The sequence below is a fragment of the Bipolaris zeicola genome (genome assembly GCF_000523435.1).
Source record: "Bipolaris zeicola 26-R-13 unplaced genomic scaffold scaffold_6, whole genome shotgun sequence".
Lineage (NCBI taxonomy): Eukaryota > Fungi > Ascomycota > Dothideomycetes > Pleosporales > Pleosporaceae > Bipolaris > Bipolaris zeicola.
Window position 1 is genome coordinate 68059 of NW_006912055.1, and position 15811 is coordinate 83869.

Here is a 15811-nt window from a genome sequence, read left to right on the forward strand (position 1 = left end):
GGCTCAACGGCTATACCGTACCTTGGACTGATCTTACCCCCAGGCAACGGGCAATGGGCAACTGACCAGCAGAGGGTGGCACAGCCAGCAGCAGCGGCGGCGGCGGCGGCGGCAGTCAATTGCGTGCTTCAGCTGGCGCCGGCAGGGAAAACGGCAAAATCTCTGTTGTCGCGCGGTGTCATGAGGGGGCCCAAGTTGGAAACTGAACGCTTTCTACTAATTATCGAACAGCCGCCAGACCTCATACGAGGCATAGTGCGGTGGGGCACCTCGCCCAAACGCGCAGAGATCAACGCTTCTAGAAGGACTGTAGCCTTTGTGCTGACGCCCTTCACCACCCCAACCCACACGCCCTGCTGCTGCTACGCAACGAGTGCCTGCAACAGCCTGTCCGTATATCCAAATACCTATACACAGGTCTGCTCGCGTCAGGGCAGGCCGGGAATCCGCCATGGTCGCTACCGACGCCTTGTGTATGCGCCCCCCTGTGCACTAGCATGTCAAGCGTGCATGGCTTTCCTCATCCGGTTATCCCCCAAGCCAAGTTACTCCCATTTACACCGATCAATCTCTCCGGCCTCTGAACTCTGGTTTGCCAGATCTCTCGAGGCCCTGCTTGGTGTTCCCGATATTCGGTTTACACAAATGCACCAGTGCTGACAAGCAGAGGGAACCCACTTCAGCGGAGAGACAAGCCATGTGTCTAGACCCACTTCACATGCTCGCAATGAGTTATCTGCAGCAGTGGCTGTGATAAGTGCGGGGAGGATAGAGAGACACTGCATGATTGGATGCTAGACCTCTTGTTGGGAACAATGTCTGAACTTTGTTGGAACTTTGTAGTCGAATAGCTATTCGCGTCTGACCTGTTGAGCGCGCTCTACATAATACACATATATACATACGTCCTCCTGGACCAGTGATAGGGTGTCTCAACGCCTGTTTCCCGTGCCTCTGACGATATGCTCTCGACAATATCGCTATGCCTATATTCGATCGATGCGCGAACCATGTGCTTAGCTGTACTACGCGTGGATCGAACAGTCGGTGTTCTCCACCACTAGTGCATAGCTTGAAACACCCTGAAGCCAACGCTGGCGGCATTGCTTGGTTCGTTGACATGGACTAAAAGCAGCGCCGTTGCTCACCACGGCGTGACCAACGAACTCTGTGGCGTTGGAAGCGGAAAGTACCACCGGTACACTAGACAGGCAAGCCGAGGCTCAGGTCAGAATGGCAGCTCCACCGCCGCACCGTGCCGCACCTGACTCTTTGGCATTCACCTTCTCCTGCTCTATTCTCGTCCACCACGTACTCAGTCGCCGCCTTCCTCCTCCTTTGCCTTCTCTTCCGCCTCGGCCTTCTTCTTGTCTTCCCACTTCTGTTTCTTCTCTAGAAGCTTTTGTAGGTTCTTTGCCCCGTTAAAGACTCCATATGTCTTTGCACTGCACGCTGCACATGTCGGGTCCTTTCGATATCGCTTCAAAGCGCATGCTTCGCAGAAGTAGTGTCCACACTTTGTGATGATAGGCGTCTTGTACGGTTTTTTGCAGATGATGCAGGCGAACGGTATCTTTTCCAAAAGCGCCAGGTCGATGCCGTCTTCGTCTTTTTCTTGGGCGTCACGGTTGGCCGACGCGACAACGGTGCCACTAGGCTTCTTGCCCTTAGTGGACATTTCCCACTCGCGATCAAGCTTCCAGCCTGCTGCGTAGTCTTCACGAGCGTGCAGAAACTTGCAATTGTCGCCAAAACCACAGAAACCCGTCTGCTTGTAGTCCTTGCACACATCTGGCGTGTAGTCGGTAACCGTGATTGTTCGAATGTTGGTGGATGCTTTGACAGGCCCTACTTGGCGCGTCGGCGCGTCGGGGTTCTTTTCGATGAGCGAAGAGGGCTTCGCGCGCGTACTGCCCAACAGGTTCTTGGAGCTGAGAGCATCGTCGGTCTTTTCCTCGTACCAGTTGGACTGCTTTGTCGCATCGTTGCTTGCTTCGATTACCGCAGAGGTGTTGGCGGCGTATTGTGTTGTGCCTTCAATGGACGTGTTCGTCTTCTGGTCTGCGGTAGAAGCTTTGAGGGCGTTGTCGTTGACCTTTCGCCGCTTCACTACACGGCCGTCGTCGCCTTCTGCGTCGGAACCGGATGAGAAGTCTGAATCAGACTGCGGTGGCGGAGGCGCGACTTTGCGAGGCGCGGCCTTGGCTCCTCGTTTCTTGAACTTGACGACGGGCGCATCCATGGCGATTGTGGAGGTGGGTAGGGGTGTGGCTGGGTGTGCAATGGGTGTGCAAGGTGAGCGGCGAGGTGAGCAGAGAAAGTCAGAGGCAGGCTGTGGCTGAGAAATCGAGAATCACGTGACGGGATCTGGGGTAGTGGCGCAGGTAGCAGGAGCCGGGAGGCGAGCGGGAGATAGTCCGGGCATACCCAGGCCGGACTTGACCAGCCATGTGACCGCTAGGCCAATCACGTGGAGATGCGCTCACCATGATGCTGATCCGACCGAGTTGATGAGTCGGCTTGAGCGCGGGACGTTTGGCGCACATAGTTTGTAGGTAGTGGATAGGCAGGTGTGGTGATGGTGAAGCCTCCGAGTGCATAGTTACCCACTGACTAACCATAATCAGTCCTGGGATGCCGCATCATTGGGACTCGGATCGGGGCTGCCAGCCTCGCGTGCAAAGGGGCGCATGTGTGTATTGCAAATACATGAGGTAGTAGTAGTAGTAGTAGTAGTATATACATGAACGTGCTAGATATTTACACAGGCCACGATTGCATTATGCGCGCACCGAGGCGGAGATTCGGCAACCCCTATCTGGCATGCCACGGTACCCCTACTGCGGGAGAAGAGGCCGCCGCAGTCGTGGGGTATGTAAGTAGTTAAGTAAGTAAATGGGGGGTGCGTATTGTGACGCAGGTGGTGCCAGCGGAGTCCGAGCAGAGGCCAAGGGGAACTGGTGAATGGATGGCTGGATACATGTAAACACCTGTCTGTGCCGCCTGTGAATGGCTGCCGTGCCAGGGGGAGCCGCACAGCAGCGGTGGGGACTCGGTGTGCTCTGCTGCAGTTGGATGGATATACACATGCATGTGCCTGGGCGAGGGTGGAGAGGCCTCAGCTACTACTGCCCTCTGCCGCTAGCGCTGTTGATGCTGTGGATGCCGCGCTGCCTCGTTCGCCATAGCCTGCCCTGACGTGCACGGCCGCTTCATTTCGCTCGTCGACACACCACACCCTCCGCCTCTGCTGAACCTCACTCCTCTGTCGCCTTTGTCGCCTCCGTCGCCCCTCCAGCCCGTTCGGCATTCCCTTGTTTCTTTTTTCGTTACCCTTCGCCGTCGCTGCGCCCAGCGATGCGCATTTGCTTCTTTTCTATAGTGTGACCGAAACGCGATCCAGTGCCAGCAGCCGCAGCCGTGTCTCGAGTCGGCTTTGTGCGCGTCGCCCTCGACCAAGCCCTTTGTGCATTCCGACCTCGCCTCGACCAAGTGACGCTCCCTGTCGCTCTCGTCTCCAGCACACCATCACCACCGCTGCCGCCACTCGTCGCCGGATCCACGTCCCTTGTCTGCTCCTTAATTATACCTTTTTCCACAACCTCTACTCCATTATCTAAAAACTACATAAAAAAACTTATTCCCTACGCGTCGTTACCCCAACACTTCCCCCCTGGGCAATGGGACAATAGGAAACCGGGCCTTCGCGACTACTAATGACCGCAGCAAACCCTCCGCCGGGCGCCTTGCCGGTGGAGCACCTCAATGGAGCAGATCCCTTTCTCGCGCCCCCGCAGGATGGCCAGAGGCGATACTCGGCCTTCGACAATTCGCAGTTCTCCCTTTACGTAAACGGATCGCCTGCCCAAGCCAAGCGCGCTCTCGAAGCACACTTGGCAGAGACAACTCGCAGGCTGCAGGAGACATCCCACCTCGGCAATGCTCTTGTCCAACAGCGGAAGGAACTCGAAGACAGGCTGCAGGAAGTGGAACAGCAGCAAGAGGAGAATGATATTGGCGAGGATCTGCGCCACAGGCTGACTGAGCTGGAGAAGGAGTTTAACGAGGTCGGACGGGAGACGGCTCGCGTCTTCCTCCCCAAATCCCGCGTTCCGAGCGGAGAGACTGACGCTGCAACCGGCGGCTCAGTCTACTCGAGCGAAGCCCTCCAGTCGCCTACCAAAGTCAGCGTTCCGTCGCGGAAGCAGAAGAACCAACCGCCCAGTCGCATCAACGATATCGCGCTAGCAACCGAAATCTCGACGTCTCTGCTTTCCCAGCTCAAGGAGCTCCAGGCTGTTCTACTTGAGAAGGATGAGGCCCTCAAGGCAGCCGACCTGGATAGGTCCCAACTCGAAATCGAGGTCGAGGGCTTGTCGCAGCGCTTACGAACCCTGGACGAGAGTGAGTCGCGGCTAAAGGATGTCAACTGGAGTCTTGAAACACAAATTCGTGAGTCTGAGGTACAGTCCAAGTCAGCGGCAGACAAGGAGCACCGCCTCAACCATGCATTGGATCTCGCACGCACAGAAAGGTCAACCTTGGAAAGGGAACTGGAGGAGTTGAAGCAGATGTACACAAAGCTCAATGACGACCACATCAACAAGATCAAGCAGCACGAGACAGAACTTTCCATTCTTCGCCGCAATGTGGCCATGACCGAGACCGAAAAGGGTGCAATGCAGCGTAAAATGGAGGAGCTCACAGCCAAGAACCAGCAGCTCGCACAAGCGATTGCCTGGCGTGCAAGGTCCGAAGAGCGTGGTCGCTCTGAAGATTCCTCGCAAGACGACAGCTTTGTGGAACGACAATCGGGAACTCCAGAGCACTCGCCTGCTCCCTCACCGAGCAAGGCTACTCCCCGCCACGGCATGCTCGAGACCGAGACATTGAAGCACTCCCTTCAACACGCCCACCGTATGATCCAGCAACTCAAGAACAACATTCACCGTGAAAAGACCGAGAAGATCGAGCTCAAGCGAGTGTTGCAAGATACCCGTGATGAATTGGACACAGCCCGCGCTCAAGTTGCACCTGGCAGCGCTAGCAAGAGAAGGAGAAGCGAAAAGGACATCTTTAAGAAGCCTCCTCGACCAGATCGACTTGGCGCTCTGCGTAGTGGCACCCAGGAGATCATTGAGGATGACGAGTGGGAAGAGGAGGAAGGCATGCCAGCTACACCTAGTCGACAACCGCACCTCTCTGTCTCTACATCTCGAATCTTCTCCAGCGGAAACAAATCTGCCACAGAGACAAGCGCGTTCGAAGGGTTTGAGACCGCTAACGAGACATCGGATGCTGCTTTCGAGACTGCAAACGAACGTGACGGCATGGCAACCGAGTCGGACGCTTTCCAAACAGGGGCAGAGACACTTGATGGAGACAGCAGTGATCAGTTAACCGAAACTGAGGCCAGGCCTCCTAAGCTGAGCGAGCGTCGTAGTCGACCCTCGCTCTCAAGTCGGGGTCGTGCTGCCTCCTACCAGAGCACGGCATCTACGTCTGGCGATGACTTCAGTGAGCCGGATTTCAGGACACCTTTGCACCATCAAAATTCTCGTATCCGATTGAGGCCAAGCAGTTCTCGCAGGTCAACACCCAAGTCAACACCCAAGATCGGCTCGGGCTTGTTCGCTAGTACACCTCCTGCATCTAGGGATTCTCCTGCAAGCTACATCAGCAGTAGCAACGAGAATACGCCTGCTCAAGGCAAGAGTCTGTTTGCGGAGCTGAATGACTTGAGTGACGATGACGGGAGCTCTGTTGAAGGTACTGTCGAAGGCACGCCAAGCCGCTCTAGTATTATACACTCGCGTCAGTCGTCAACGGATGCACTGCGAAGGACCATCACTGCTATGCCCAGGCCACTTATGGTAGACTCTGGTACCATGACCGAACGAGATATCCCTGAGCCCATCACCATTTCCTCAATTTCTAGTCAGGATACTCAACCACAGGCCATCCGCATGCCGGTCCTTCAGTTGTCTTCTTTGCGTTCAAACGACACAAACCCGCAGGCCCCGCGCCCACAAGACCTCCAAGTGTCTTCAGTTTCTTCGCAAGGTACAGAGCCAAATCAGGTGCTTCCACCAACGCTTCGTCTCTCTAGCGTTTCTGGAAACGCAACCAGTCCTCGTGCACCACAGCTGCCTCAGTTGGCTGTATCCTCCTTGTCTGCCCAAGGGACCGAGCCGCAAGCTCCCTTGGTACCATTGTCAGCATATTCTTCTTTGCGTTCGCTAGACACTTCACCACGTGCTGCACCCATCACACCTTTGAACATGTCATCGGTGTCTGCCCACACAACAGAGCCTCGACATGCTCTTCCAGCGCCTCTTGGCCTGTCGAGTTTCTCGTCTCAGGCCACGGAGCCCCGACATGCTCCTCTACAGCCTCTCGGATTGTCAGACTTCTCTTCTGAGGGTACAGAGCCTCGACATGCTCTTTCACAACCTCTTGGGCTGTCCGGCTTTTCGTCAGCGGGTACGGAGCCTCGACAATCTACTCCACCACCTCTTGCCCTGTCAGATTTCTCATCTCAAGGCACTGAGCCCGTCTCACCACACGTGCGAGAGCCTGTCGTTGCTTCGTTGGACGTTTCTTCCATATCCCACCAGGCTACTGAGCCAAAGGAAACCAATAACTCGAAGCTTCTAGCTCCATTACAGCTGTTGAGATCGGCCATATCAACTCAGTCAACAGAGCCTGTAGACAGAACCGAGTTTGTTGCTGAGGCTCTCAGGTCCGTATCGACTTCTGGAGAGGCTGCCCCAGTACAACCCCAGCAGGCACCTCGAACACAAGAGCATCAGTCGCTGCAACTGTCAAAGGTGGCTGCTCACGCAACTGAGCCAAGAGATGCGTCGCACAAGCAGACACCTCTGCAGATATCAGCCCTGGTGTCTAACGGAATCGCACCCAAGGATGCGCCCCGCACACCACTTTCAGCGTTTTCGACAACGTTGACCCAAGCCACAGAACCGCGAACGCCCAGCCGAGAGAGACAACAGTTTTCTGAAATCTGCTCGCACGCTGCTACCGCGCCTGTTGCACCACGACTACCGCACATGCAGCTGTCGAACTTTTCGGTCCAGTCCACGGACCCTGTCGAGACGCCCAAGCCAGCTCCACAGCAGCTTTCATCATTGTCTTTCGAGACATCACAGCCTGTGGAGCCTTCAAGACCAGCTCTGTCATCTTTCTCTGGTCTCTTGTCAAAGGCGACCGAACCAATGGCGCCAAAGACACCAGCTTCTATGGGTCTCTCAAGCGTAGAATCGCAAGTCACAGATCCTGTCAAGCCGGCACAGCATGCGCCATCGCAACTCTCAACCGTTGACACTGTCGAAACAGAACCCGTCTCGCCAATTCTTCCTTTGGAATCTGTCCTCAACGTGTCCAACGTACAAACAATCCACGATACTCAGCCTGAGTCGCCAACGCTTCCAGCGTTCCTCCCAAGTCCCACAAGCAGGCCATCCACAGCGAACAGAGAGCAAGCCCCTGTCATGAGCTTGTCATCTGTTGCAACTCAAGGTATCGAACCAGTGGTGCCGTCAAGACCTGTGACTGCACACAGGGACACTCCACCTCTCTCACTATCGACCATTAGTCAAACTGAGACGACTGAGAACAAGCAGCCATCAGTGCCCAAGATCAACTACTTTGCTGCCAGTCCAACTACGAGCAAGGATGCCTCAATCGACATGCTTCCTTCATCGGATGATAGCCGAGAGACACGCGCACCCCTTGCACCCATAAGCGCCAATATTCCTGTTAAGAAAAGTCAAATACAAATGACTGACGGAGGAACTCAGACTATGGTATCTGCCGAGCAGATTGACAAGTTACTCCTTGCTCGAAGTCAATTACGGAGCGGCACGGCGGTCGTAGAAGGGTCAGAGAAAACCCTTTCATCTCCTGGATCACCTAGGAAGTCAACACCCGATCCTCTCCGAACTCCAAAACGTCCTAGCAGCTCTGGAAGCGTGCGTTCGCGCCTGGAGACGCCTCCCCCACTACCACGGGACCACAAAGAAGTCATCGCTGCTGCATCGCTCAGACCCATGTCTCCTGGATCAATGGGACCGCCCTCACTCCCTGCCTCAGCTTACAAGAAACGACCGCAAACGCCAACCATCAAGACAAGCAACAGCAATCTCACTCCCATGACAGGCGGTACTACTCCACGTGTGCGTCGTCCGTCGCAGCGAAGCGGCGCGTCTTCGCCTCTCAGCCACCGATCGTCGTTGTCTTCGTTCACTTCGGAGATTGATCAACGCTTCAATATACCTGGAGGCCCATCGTTTGCTCCAGGTGGACTAGCTGCCGGTGCCACAGACCCGCGGATGATTCAAGCCATTACTCAGACCATGATTGGCGAGTACCTATGGAAGTATACCCGCAAGACTGGCCGTGAAGGCATGTCTGAAAACCGACATCGACGCTTCTTCTGGATCCATCCTTACACAAGGACCTTGTACTGGAGTGACCGCGATCCTCAGAGTGCCGATAAATCGACCTTGAAAGCTAAGAGTGTAGCTATTGAATCTGTCCAAGAGGTCGACGACCCCAACCCTCTCCCTCCCGGGCTCCACCAAAAGAGTTTACTCGTCATCACGCCGGGCAGGTCAATGAAGTTTACTGCGACTACGGGTCAGAGACACGAGACCTGGTTTAATGCTCTGAACTATTTGTGCCAGCGTGTTGAAGACGTTGAAGAAAAGTCTTCGCCAGTGTCAGAGCATAGGCCTACAACTGCTGAGGAAATTCAAGACGAGTTCAACGGCGGATATAGAAGCTCCTCGCGCCAAACCGGTCGATCAAGAGCTTCAGTGATGTCGTACGCTACTAGGCGCGCATCATCTCGCGAACCTGGCCAAGTACCCACGATCCGACAATCAAACTATTCTCAGCAACGCGCACTTTCAACCGAGGCACCGGCTCATGGCTCTGTCGCGAGTAGATTCACTAGCATGCTCCGACCAAGCGCCTCGGCCATGCGAGGATCTTTCTCCAGCCGGCGAAGCAGCAAGGCAAATGCGCCGGAGACGACAATGTATGAAGAGCCAAGCGCTTCTCACCTGGAGCTTAGTCGCGATATCCACGAGCACTTGGAGCAAGATGAAGACTTCATGCCCAATGTTCGAGCGTGCTGTGATGGTAAGTGCCTCCCCTCCTATACAACCGTGATATATGAGCTAACGTTTGCAAAGGTAAACACGATGTTGGACATCTTCATCAACACTCGATCAGAGGTCGATACGTCAAGGCCTCTAGTTCGCGGCCTTCGCTCTTCGGTTCCATGAGCTCGCGGGCTCAGTCTCGAGCTGAGTCGCGCACAGAATCGCGCACCGAGTCTCGGACCGAGTCACGTACAGAGATGCGCAACGAACAACTCCGCCACCAAACCGAGATGGAGGCAGCAAACTACTCAGCTGGTGCATAAAACTCTATTCACCACCTATAACCCATTCCTAAGCATTACACGGTTCGCTTTTGCGAGCTTGCACTAGTCATATGATTTGACTGACATTCTTTATTTTCCTAGCATTCTGTATAACTCGTGGGAGTCGGTCCCTTTTTCCTATGTCTATCTCTGTCCGTTTTGCGGCTTTTGGACGTTACAGTTCGATCTGGATTCGCATCAAACAACAAATAAACCTCGAGTGGTCGCTGCAGGAGCCTAGAGCATGGCTTTGGGCGGTGAAGCATTGCCTGTCCGATTTGCGCAGCGTGCTTGAGTGGGGATGGAGCTGTACACTGAGACGACCTAACGCTTCTCCTTCGCACTAGGCTCCGACTTCGCTGTGTTTGTCGGGGCGTGTTTCCATATAGCTTGTAACTAGACCCTTCATTCTCTCCTCACTCTGGAGTTGTCAAGTTTCGCATGTTTGATCTAGCAGCATATCGGAGTTGGATAATGCTTGATAGGTGGTGATAGAACTACTGTGACGGCGAATGGCTAGAACGATGGGGGGCAATGAAGAAAGACGTAAATTGAAACATGTGCCCTGGCTCGTGACCACGTGGAGAGAGATGGCGTTTTAATTCTTTACTATTCTTGATGCGCGTGACGGCGCCCGAGCGGGCATGCTCGCATCATGTTCATGCAGGACGCAGGTCGCAAAGACGGTATTCTCCGGGGGGCAAAATGCCAAGAATCTGCGTCACCGCTAAACTGAAGTAGTAGACCGAACTTTCGCTCCTGGCCAGACGCGAGGCCCATTCGTCTATTCCCTCCTTTACAACCATACAAAATCAATCGCGCATCCCATTTCCTTGTTCCACCTTCGTTTCAGCAACTGCGGGCAGCTTCCGGTATACCTATAATACACTTTTGACCTCTCTAATCACACCTACGCAAACACGCCAAAGCGCGACCCAGCGCACGACACCATCTCGCACGACTTCAGAGACGACGACGACAGCAACGCCGCGCAACGACAACGGCAAAACTTCCTTCGATTAAAAACGATATCAGCACACAACCGCAACCATGGCGCGTAACTCTGAAAAGGCACATTCGATGCTGTTCCGCTTTCGCGCGGCGCAGGCTGCCGAAGCGGGAATCATTGACATTTCGCGCACGCGCCGCCCCAAGCTCATCACGTCGGTCAACTCGATTCCCGTGTGTGAAAAATGGCGTGGCCAGGTTCTCAAGGAGATCTCGCGCAAAGTCACAAAGATCCAGGACGAGGCGCTCTCGGATTACCAGATTCGCGATCTCAACGATGAGATCAACAAACTTATGCGAGAGAAACACATGTGGGAGAGCCAGATCAGGTCGTTAGGAGGGCCCAACTACATGCGAGGCGGAAGAGTGTTAGATGAGGAAGGGCGTGAGGTGCCTGGAGGTGGCAAGGGGTACAGGTATTTTGGGCGAGCCAAAGAGTTGCCAGGTGTCAAGGAGCTCTTTGAAAGACAGAGTCGCCCAGAGGATGATATGGACAAAGGACGCGAAAAGAGGAGCGAGCTTAGGCAAAAGGTGGATGCGGGTTATTATGGCTACAATCTGGACGAGGAAGATGGCACGCTCTTAGCATACGAGAAAGCAAAGGAGCGCGAGGCCTGGGACAACTTCATGTTACTGGGCGATGAACTGGACGAGAAAGCGAGCAGAGTGCAAAAAGAATGGATCGAACTACCAGGCGACGCGGGCGACGGTGTACGATGGCGAGTACCTACCCTCGACGAGGTCAATAACGAGCTTGTCGAGCGCAGGAGGAGGAAGCTCCTTGAGAAGTTGGGATGATTGGACGATTGGCATATTGACACGCCCTCTCTTTTTTTATCCTCCTGCAGAATCATTCTGAGAGGCTGAGAGCGCGAAGAGAAATCGGGTTAAACTGTACAACACCAGATTGCAGCATTAGTTTTTGGTTTTGGTTTTCTTTTCCTCCAACCGACAATCCTCTTTTTTTTCTGCGTACCCTTCTTCGAGGCTAGAAGAAGAAAGGAAGAGAGAAAAAAAAGGATCAAAGACCGATATACCCTTTTTCGTTTCTTTTTTGATTTGGGCTGAACAATTCGGCCTATCAACAACTTTATAAAGCTCACATGTATATCAGTATCATTGGCGGACGAGCAAGAGCGAGTCTGGAGCTAGAGTGTATGAATCAAGACGTTTTTATAGAAGAAACAAGATTTGGTGTTTTTTTGTAAGGCAAGGTGCTTTTAGAATGTGGAAAGAGGCGAGCTTCGTATCTACATGTTCGCTGCGTGACGGTGGAAGGACTTAGGGTATCTCATTTGTTCTTGTAGAGTTCTTCTTGCAGCAAGCCAGCCACCCCGTTGCTTGTGCACTTTTTCCAGATTCTGCGCGTGCTGCATGGTGTTTCCCTTGACACAGGCATTCAACCTCATTGCGCGTTCAGTTTTTCCTCTTTCCTCCGCTCCAATCCACCTTCCTAGCACATAGAATAAAAGCTTCTTCCCTCTACCCTCTGACAACTCAAGTCGTAAACAGCGAATCTTCTTCTCGCAGGTACTCCCCGATATCCGCCTGTCTAAACGTAACAATACCCGTCGGATCCAACTTCCTCGCATCAGCCGTCGACCTCGCACTCACACCGAATCCCTAGTAAATCTCTATTAGCCCAACTTCTTTCTCCACAAAAACAACAAACAACAAAACAGTGTTTAACAAAACGTAATTCTTCTCAAAACTTACCAAAGGCGTATCATTCATACTCAACACCACGACACCCTGATGCTCCGGGCAATCCTCGCTCCACCGCCCCACATGCGCCTTGAGTACATTGCCGCCATACAAGAAGGGCATCTCGCCATTCTGCTTGACCCACACCTTATAGCGCGCGTGCGGCGCAATGACGCTCAGCGCCGTGATGTGGAGGCGGAATTTACCGGTTTTTGTGAATTTTCCGAGGCAGATGCCCAGGGAGAGCAGGTTGTCGCGCGCGACACTTGTGGCGAGGTTGGCGAGAGATTCGCGGACGTAGTAGACACGGGAGCCCTGGCGATTGTATGAGTATTTGAGGTTGGGAAGGGGGTTTGGTTTGTAAAGGGGAAGGGGGAAAGATTACCTGGACGCGGAAGACGTTGCGGTCGTTACCGCCAGCTGGGTCGGCGATGAGGTTTGTGATGCCTTTTCCGCAGTAGGAAGCTAGTTTCTCGAAGAGAGTTTTTGTTTCTGGTTCGGTGAGGGGCCTCATTTTGGGCAAATTTGTAATGTATATGTATAGTATTTCCCAGGTGTAAATTGGGTTGGAGGGAAGCTTGTTGCTGAACTGGCTGGGTTCTGGCGCAAGGTCGCAAAGTCGAGATGTGCTTTTGCCCGGGAAAAAAATGTGGAGCGTAAAAGCGGGACTAGTCTCCGCCGCGGCCAAAATTTCCAATGCGCATTCCTCTTTCTTTGCTGCTGCGACACCACCCAACACAGGTGGCATTCCTCAGTCCTGAGTTCTTTTTTTTAGTTTCGCATACATCACATCATGTCCCGCGTTCCGGCTGCCAAGCGAAGAAGATTGTCGCCGCCCGAGGATGGAGAGCGCGGTAACGGAACGACGATTGATCACAAGGCGACGTTCTTGAAGAATGCGGCGAAATGGGATTTGGAGCAGGACTACGAGACGCGGCCGCGCAAATTGAAGAAGCAGAAGGAAAACAAGAAATTGCCTGTCAGGGCAGCAGAAGGTTGGGTAGCGCCGCAGCCGACTGTGGAGGACATCAAGGAGGAGGAAGACTCGGACAGCTTTCTAGGATCGGGCAGCGAGGATGAGGTAGATGAGGGCACCGACGACGAAGAAGAGGTGGAGGAGAAAAAACCAAAGATACCAGCGCGACAACAAATACTAGAGGCGAAAGAGGAACTTGCTCGGATAGCAAGTCTGATCAACGAGGATCCAGAGGAGCACATTGGAGCATTGAAGACATTACAAGCGCTTGCCGACTCGGAAAACTTCACGGTCAAAAAATTGGCACTAGCGACGCAAGCCTCGATTTTCAAGGACATCATCCCCGGATACAGGATACGGCCGCTGTCCGAGGAGAAGATGCAGGAGAAGATCTCAAAGGAAGTCAAGAAACTGCGGCAATTCGAGCAGAAGCTCGTGTCAGGTTACGAGACTTATGTTAAGCATCTAGCGAAACTGGCAAAGGCGAGTGGATCGGATAAAGAGCAGGTTGCTAGTCTGGCTACTGTCGCTGTGAGTTGCGCGTGTAATCTGCTGAATTCAGTACCGCACTTCAACTTTCGCAGCGAGCTACTCAAGATTCTGGTTGGCAAGCTGAGTACGAGGAAAGTCGATGCAGACTTTGTGCGGTGTAGAGAGGCTATGGAGAAGGTGTTTGAAAACGACGAGGATGGCAATGTCTCGTTAGAGGGTGTTACCATGCTGACCAAGATGATGAAGAGTCGGAACTATCACTTTGATGAGAGTGTGCTGAACACTTTTCTGCATCTTCGTTTGCTTTCCGAGTTCGCGCAGAAGGCCTCTTACCATTCTGTAGACAAGGCGGAGGAGCCAATGGTCAATGGCAAGAAGCAGAAGCAGAAGCGCGAGTTTAGGACGAAGAGGCTGCGGAAGGAGTTGAAAGAGAAGAAGGCTATTGAGAAAGAATTCAAGGAGGCTGATGCTGCTGTTAGCCACGAGGAGCGTGATCGGATGCAAGCCGAGACGCTCAAGATGGTATTCGTGGCATACTTCCGAATCCTCAAGGCCCGCTCAGCAAAGCTCATGGGCGCCGTGCTGGAAGGCCTAGCACGATACGCACACCTGATCAACCAAGACTTCTTCGGCGACATTCTCGAAGCACTACGCGACATCATCGCGACCGCTGAACTCACAGCTGCAGCCGCCGCCATGGACGACGATGACGACGCCTCCGAAGACGACGACAACGAAGCCCCCGAGCGCAACTTCACGCGCGAATCCCTCCTCTGCGTCATCACCGCCTTTGCCCTCCTCGAAGGCCAAGAAGGCGCAAAAACCGCCTCAGCCCTCAAACTCGACCTTAGCTACTTCATCACTCACCTCTACCGCACCCTGCACCCTGTCGCACTCAACCCAGACATCGAGCTCAGCTCCAAATCGCTTCATTTGGCCGATCCCACCGCCGGCACCTCGCACGCCGACACAGCAAAGATCAACGTCCAAACCACCATCGTCCTCTTAATCCGCTCTCTCTCTTCCGTTTTACTGCCTGCAACTTCCATCCGCGCCGTGCCCCCTCTGCGTGTCGCAGCCTTTGCAAAACAACTCATGACCATTTCCATGCACCTTCCTGAGAAATCCTGCGTCGCCATGCTCGGCCTGCTGAACCGCATTGCAAAGACGCACGGTAAGAAGGTGGCGCCGCTGTGGAATACGGAGGAGAGACGTGGCGACGGCGTGTTTGATCCCCTGAAGCCGGAGATCGAGGGAAGTAACCCTTTTGCGGGGACGGTGTGGGAGGGGGAGATTCTGAGGTGGCATTTTGCGCCCGCTGTGAGGGAGGCGGTGAAGGGGGTTGAGAAGAATGTTGTTGAGGCGACGAAGTGAGGGGGAGGGTAGACAGTGATATGTGTTACGAATAGAAGACGAGTAGTGGTTATCTCATCTACCAAGCTGAAATGTTCCTCTTCTTGATAAAATACATTTACTTCTTCTGTTCACAATTATCGTCCTCGTCCATCTTTCCGCTATGAACATCTGTCTTTGATCCTTCCCTCTTGATAAGTCATCAGGGCTACTTGGGATATCTGCATGTAGATAGCCACACTTGCGAAGAGTCGCTGATGCATCAACCCTGTTCATCGTACACTGGGCATATAGGCCACCTTTTTTTCCTCCTCGCAAAAACATACGGTCACCTGTGATTGTCATGAAGATATGAGAAACTAGCTATTTACGGTCTCAATATTTGTGTGTGGTATGATCGGTATGTGGAACAGTGCCATGTACATAGGCAGAGTCAGTCCGATGGAACCAGTGAAATCTAGACTTCATAGCTGTTCCCACTCTTTTACCCCTTTCCACCAAGCCCTGTACCACAAACTCAGTATCCAATCCAGCTAATCGGGTCCCATGGATCGTTCCGTACAACCTCTTTACACTCTCAGAATAGCCAAAATACTACCAAGTGAATACGATGGTGGGAATTTCACGAAAGTGAAATGCTTGTTTATATCAGACGCCAAGGGCTGGCTGTATTCGCATTGTGAGATCAAGTGGTAAAGAGTATGTGCGGGTGCGCTTACACGTCAAGGATATGGGGAGAAGGTGGGGCTTGAAATTTTGGGAGGGTCATACGCGAGATAAGTGGTGTGAGATGATGATACTGCGTGATAGTGATGATGGGTTGGGATTGC

The 15811-nt window shown here is 53.4% G+C and overlaps 5 protein-coding genes across 5 annotated transcripts; 3 read left to right on the forward strand and 2 right to left on the reverse strand.

Moving 5' to 3' along the window:
* Positions 1–1315: 1315 nt before the first annotated feature.
* On the reverse strand, positions 1316–2242 carry COCCADRAFT_866 (uncharacterized protein; the record flags this gene model as incomplete). The annotated part of the gene is made up of 1 exon (XM_007709084.1): positions 1316–2242. The coding sequence occupies one exon, from the start codon at positions 2240–2242 to the stop codon at positions 1316–1318; it is 927 nt and encodes a 308-aa protein (XP_007707274.1).
* A 1474-nt stretch (positions 2243–3716) lies between these two features.
* COCCADRAFT_83223 (uncharacterized protein) lies at positions 3717–9448 on the forward strand (the record flags this gene model as incomplete). Its single annotated transcript, XM_007709166.1, has 2 exons — positions 3717–9162; positions 9216–9448. The coding sequence occupies 2 exons, from the start codon at positions 3717–3719 to the stop codon at positions 9446–9448; spliced, it is 5679 nt and encodes a 1892-aa protein (XP_007707356.1).
* Positions 9449–10498: 1050 nt separating this feature from the next.
* Positions 10499–11254, forward strand: COCCADRAFT_83143 (uncharacterized protein; the record flags this gene model as incomplete). The annotated part of the gene is made up of 1 exon (XM_007709167.1): positions 10499–11254. One exon carries the CDS (start codon positions 10499–10501, stop codon positions 11252–11254), a length of 756 nt encoding a protein of 251 aa, XP_007707357.1.
* A 699-nt stretch (positions 11255–11953) lies between these two features.
* COCCADRAFT_83402 (uncharacterized protein) lies at positions 11954–12674 on the reverse strand (the record flags this gene model as incomplete). Its single annotated transcript, XM_007709168.1, has 3 exons — positions 11954–12079; positions 12173–12475; positions 12546–12674. 3 exons carry the CDS (start codon positions 12672–12674, stop codon positions 11954–11956), a joined length of 558 nt encoding a protein of 185 aa, XP_007707358.1.
* Positions 12675–12953: 279 nt separating this feature from the next.
* On the forward strand, positions 12954–15002 carry COCCADRAFT_83307 (uncharacterized protein; the record flags this gene model as incomplete). The annotated part of the gene is made up of 1 exon (XM_007709169.1): positions 12954–15002. The coding sequence occupies one exon, from the start codon at positions 12954–12956 to the stop codon at positions 15000–15002; it is 2049 nt and encodes a 682-aa protein (XP_007707359.1).
* Positions 15003–15811: the final 809 nt, after the last annotated feature.